Source organism: Melospiza melodia, chromosome 1 (genome assembly GCF_035770615.1).
Source record: "Melospiza melodia melodia isolate bMelMel2 chromosome 1, bMelMel2.pri, whole genome shotgun sequence".
NCBI classification, from domain to species: domain Eukaryota; kingdom Metazoa; phylum Chordata; class Aves; order Passeriformes; family Passerellidae; genus Melospiza; species Melospiza melodia.
Window position 1 is genome coordinate 173981646 of NC_086194.1, and position 5417 is coordinate 173987062.

The window sequence follows — 5417 nt, forward strand, 5'->3', positions numbered from 1 at the left end:
CGTGCCCCCAGTGTTCTCAATGGTCCTAAATGTCCCCCCCAATGTCCCCCAATGTCCCCCCGATGTCCCAAATGTCCCCTCCATGTGTACCCCCAGTGTCCCCTCCATGTCCCCCAAAAGTCCCCTCAACGTCCCATCAGTGTCCCCTCAATGTCTCCCCCATGTCCCCCAATGTCCCCCCAATGTCCCCTCAATGTCCCAAGTGTCCCCAGTGTCCCCCAAAACTCTCCTCAATGTCCCATACATGTCCCCCCAATGTCCCCTCCATGTCCCCCCAATGTCCCCCCAATGTCCCCTCAATGTCCCCTCCATGTCCCCCCCATTGTCCCCTCGGTGTCCCCCAGTGTCCCCCCCCCCCGGTGTCCCCTCCATGTCCCCCCCAATGTCCCCAAGGTCCCCCAATGTCCCCTCATTGTCCCACCCGTGTCCGCCCCCATGTCCCCCCAATGTCCCATCAGTGTCCCCTCAGTGTCCCCCCAATGTCCCCTCAATGTCCCCAGCAATGTCCCCTCAGTGTCTCCCCATTGTCCCCCCCATTGTCCCCTCCTGTGTCCCTCCACGTCCCCTCAATGTCCCAAATGTCCCCCCCATTGTCCCTTGGTGTCCCCCAGTGTCCCCCCTCAATGTCCCCTCCATGTCTCACCCAATGTCCCCAAGGTCCCCCAATGTCCCCCCATTGTCCCTCCCGTGTCCGCCCCAATGTCCCCCCCATTGTCCCCTCAGTGTCCGTCACCCCCTCCACAGTGTGCCCCCAGTGTCCCCTCCACGTCCCCCCAATGTCCCCAAGGTCCCCCCCTATGTCCCCTCCATGTCCCCCCCAATGTCCCCAAGGTCCCCCAGTGTCCCTCCATTGTCCCTCCCGTGTCTGCCCCAATGTCCCTCAATGTCCCATCAATGTCCCCCCAATGTCCCCTCGGTGTCCTGGTGTGTCCCCCAATGTCCCCCCCAATGTCCCCCTCCATGTCCCACTCATGTCCCCCCCAACTGTCCCCTCCTGTGTCCCTCAATATCCCCCCCAATGTCCCCTCAATGTCCCAAATGTCCCCCCCAGTGTCCCCTCCATGTCCGGCCCAATGTCCCCCCCAATGTCCCAAATGTCCCCTCCATGTCCCCTCCACGTCCCCCCCAATGTCCCCAAGATCCCCGCCAATGTCCCCTCCATGTCCCCACAGTGTTGCCTCCATGTCCCCTCAGTGTCCCACCCCTGTCCCCCCCATTGTCCCCTCGGTGTCCCCCCCATTGTCCCCCCCACAGTGTCCCCCCAGTGTCCCATCAATGTCCCACCCCTGTCCCCCCCATTGTCCCCTCGGTGTCCCCTCCCCCCGGAGGTGGCACTGTCTCTGCAGGGGCTTTATTGGGGCTGGGGGAGGGGACACGCAGGGGACACACGGGGGACACACAGGGGACACACGGGGGGGACACCGCCAGGGGACACCGGGGGGGGGGGGTCCGGCCACGCCCAGGGACCCCCGGCCGGGGACACCCAGGGGACACCGCCAGGGGACATCGGGGACATCGGGGGGACACCGCGAGGGGACATTGGGGACATTGAGGGGACATCGGAGACATCCGGGGGGGGACATTTGGGGACATCCCGGGAAAGGTTCTGGAAGGTTCCGCGGGAGAATCCGTTGGGAGCGGTGACATCAGAGACCTGCGGGGACAGCACAGTGACACCTTGGGGACACCTTGGGGACAGCACAGTGACACCTTGGGGACAGGGAAATGTCACCTTGGGGACAGCGGGGACAGCGCAGTGTCACCTTGGGGACAGCGCAGTGACACCTTGGGGACAGCGGGGGACAGCACAGTGACACCTTGGGGACAGCGCAGTGTCACCTTGGGGACAGCGGGGACAGCACAGTGTCACCTTGGGGACAGCACAGTGTCACCTTAGGGACAGCGGGGACAGCACAGTGACACCTTGGGGACAGCGGGGACAGCACAGTGTCACCTTGGGGACAGCACAGTGACACCTTGGGGACAGCGGGGACAGCACCGTGTCACCTTGGGGACAGCACAGTGACACCTTGGGGACAGCGCAGTGACACCTTGGGGACAGGGAAATGTCACACCTTGGGGACAGCGGGGACAGCACAGTGTCACCTTGGGGACAGCACAGTGTCACCTTGGGGACAGCGGGGACAGCACAGTGACACCTTGGGGACACGGCAGTGTCACACCTGGGACACCTCGTGTCACCTCTGTGTCCCCTCTGGGTCACCGTGGGGTCACCGTGGGGTCACCGTGGGTCACCTCTGTCCTCGGCTGTGTCACCCGTGTCACTCTGACGCCAGCGGTGTCACCTCTGTCCCCAGCATCGTCCCCGCCCTCGGTGTCACCGCGTCCCCTCCCGCCGTCCCCGTGTCACCCCCTGCCACCCTCGGTGTCCCCCTATCCCCGTGTCACCTGCTGCCACCCTCCCGCCGTCCCCCTGTCCCTGTGTCACCCCCTGCCACCCTCGGTGTCACCCCCAATGTCCCCCCACCGCTCCAGTGTCCCCAATGTCCCCTCAGTGTCCCCAATGTCCCCTCAATGTCCCCTCAGTGTCCCCAATGTCCCACTGTCTCCAAGGTCCCCATTGTCCCCCCCTGTCCCCAGTGTCCCCAATGTCCCTGCAATGTCCCAATGTCCCACCCTGTGTCTCCACTGTCCCCAATGTGTCCCCAGTGTGTCCCCAATGTCCCCCCAACATCCCGTCAATCTCCCCAATGTCCTCAGTGTCGCCTCAATGTCCCCAATGTCCCCTCAGTGTCCCCTCAGTGTCCCCTCAATGTGTCCCCAATGTCCCCCGGAATGTCCCCCCAATGTCCCCCCAACATCCCTCAATGTCCCCAATGCCCCCACTCCCCCCAATGCCTTCAATGTCCCCAATGTCCCCTCAATGTCCCCAATCCCCCCAATGTCCCCTCAGTGTCCCCATCTCCCCTCAATGTCCCCAATGTCCCCAATGTCCCCACTCCCCAATGTCCCCAATGCCCCCAATGTCCCCTCAATGTCCCCTCAATGTCCCCAATGTCCCCATTACCCTCAATGTCCCTGATGTCCCCAATCCCCCCAATGTCCCCCCCAGTGTCTCCCCCACTGTCCTCACTGTCCCCAATGTCTCTGATATCCCCAGTGTCCCAGTGTCCCCCCAATGTCCCCTCAGTGTCCCCAATGTCCCCACTGCCCCCAATGTCCCCAGTGTCCCCCCAGTGTCCCCATTACCCCCAATGTCCCCACTCCCCCCAGTGTCCCCGATGTCCCCAATGTCCCCCCAGTGTCCCCATTGCCCCCAATCCCCCAATGTCCCCAATGTCCCCAATGTCCCCCCAATGTCCCCAATGCCCCCCCCAATGTCCCCCACTGTCCCCACTGTCCCCCCAATGTCCCCAATGTCCCCAATGTCCCCTCAATGTCCCCACTGCCCCCAATGTCCCCAATGTCCCCAATGTCCCCTCAATGTCCCCACTGCCCCCAATGTCCCCTCAATGTCCCCCCCAATGTCCCCTCAGTGTCCCCACTGCCCCCACTGCTGCCAATGTCCCCTCAATGTCCCCATGTCCCCCCAGTGTCCCCCCGATGTCCCCTCAATGTCCCCAATGCCCCCTCAATGCCCCCAATGTCCCCCCAATGTCCCCCCAATGTCCCCAATGTCCCCACTGTCCCCAGTGTCCCCAATGTCCCCGATGTCCCCCCAATGTCCCCAATGTCCCCTCAGTGTCCCCCCGATGTCCCCCCACTGTCCCCCCAATGTCCCCGATGTCCCCCCAGTGTCCCCCCAATGTCCCCCCAATGTCCCGATGTCCCCCCAGTGTCCCCCCAATGTCCCCCCAATGTCCCCGATGTCCCCCCAGTGTCCCCCCACTGTCCCCGATGTCCCCCCAGTGTCCCCCCCAATGTCCCCAATGTCCCCCCAATGTCCCCAATGTCCCCACTGTCCCCAGTGTCCCCCCCAGTGTCCCCCCAATGTCCCCAATGTCCCCGATGTCCCCGATGTCCCCTCAGTGTCCCCCCAGTGTCCCCCCAGTGTCCCCACCCTGTGTCTCCGGCGCCTCCTCCGAGTCCGGCTCGCGCCGCCCCCCCTGGGGACAGAGAGACACAAACTGGGAACCCCAAAAACACCGGGAACCCCAAAAATGGGAACCCCAAAAAACACCGGGAACCCCAAAAACCACCGGGAACCCCAAAAATGGGAACCCCAAAAATGGGAACCCAAAAAACCACAGGGAACCCCAAAAACACCGGGAACCCCAAAAACACAGGGAACCCCCCAAAAAAACATTGAACCCCAAAAATGGGAACCCCAAAAACCACAGGGAACCCCAAAAACACCGGGAACCTCAAAAATGGGAACCCCAGAAACCACAGGGAACCCAAAAAACAACCATTGAACCCCAAAAACCACAGGGTACCCCAAAAATGGGAACCCCAAAAAAACATTGAACCCCAAAAAACACCGGGAACCTCAAAAATGGGAACCCCAGAAACCACAGGGAACCCAAAAAAAACCCATTGAACCCCAAAAATGGGAACCCCAAAAACTGCAGGGAATCCCAAAAACACCGAGAACCCCAGAAATGGGAACCCCCAAAACCACAGGGAACCCCAAAAACACCGGGAACCCCAAAATGGGAACCCCAAAAACCACAGGGAACCCCAAAATGGGAACACAAAAAACACTGGGAACCCCAAAAACACCGGGAACCCCAAAAACCACCGGGAACCCCAAAATGGGAACCCCCAAAACCACAGGGAACCCCAAAAACACCGGGAATCCAAAATGGGAACCCCAAAATGGGAACACAAAAAACACTGGGAACCCCAAAAACACCGGGAACCCCAAAAACCACAGGGAACCCCAAAAACCACAGGGAAGCCCAAAAACCACAGGGAACCCCAAAAAAAACACTGAACCCCAAAAACACCGGGAACCCCAAAATGGGAACCCCAAAATGGGAACACAAAAAACACCGGGAACCCCAAAAACACCGGGAACCCCAAAAACCACAGGGAACCCCAAAAACCACAGGGAACCCCAAAAATGGGAACCCCAAAAACCACAGGGAACCCCAAAAATGGGAACGCCAAAAAAACACTGAACCCCAAAAACACCGGGAACCCCAAAATGGGAACCCCAAAATGGGAACACAAAAACACTGGGAACCCCAAAAACACCGGGAACCCCAAAAACCACCGGGAACCCCAAAAAGGGAACCCCAAAAACCACAGGGAACCCCAAAAAACACCGGGAACCCCAAAATCCACAGGGAACCACCAAAATGGGAACCCCAAAACGGGAACACAAAAAAACACTGGGAACCCCAAAAACCGCAGGGCACCCCAAAAACCATAGGGAACCCAAAAACAGCGGGAACCCCAAAAACCACAGGGAACCCCAAAAACACCGGAACCCCAAAAAATCACAAGGAACA

General features: G+C 60.4%; 1 protein-coding gene across 1 annotated transcript in view; it reads left to right on the plus strand.

The window, feature by feature from the left end:
• Positions 1 to 4510: 4510 nt before the first annotated feature.
• EXOSC4 (exosome component 4) overlaps positions 4511 to 5417 on the plus strand; it is a 3785-nt gene continuing 2878 nt past the window's right edge. Inside the window, exon 1 of the mRNA XM_063155746.1 lies at positions 4511 to 4528. Within this exon, the coding sequence (XP_063011816.1) occupies positions 4511 to 4528 (18 nt within the window). The remainder of the gene's footprint in view (positions 4529 to 5417) is intronic.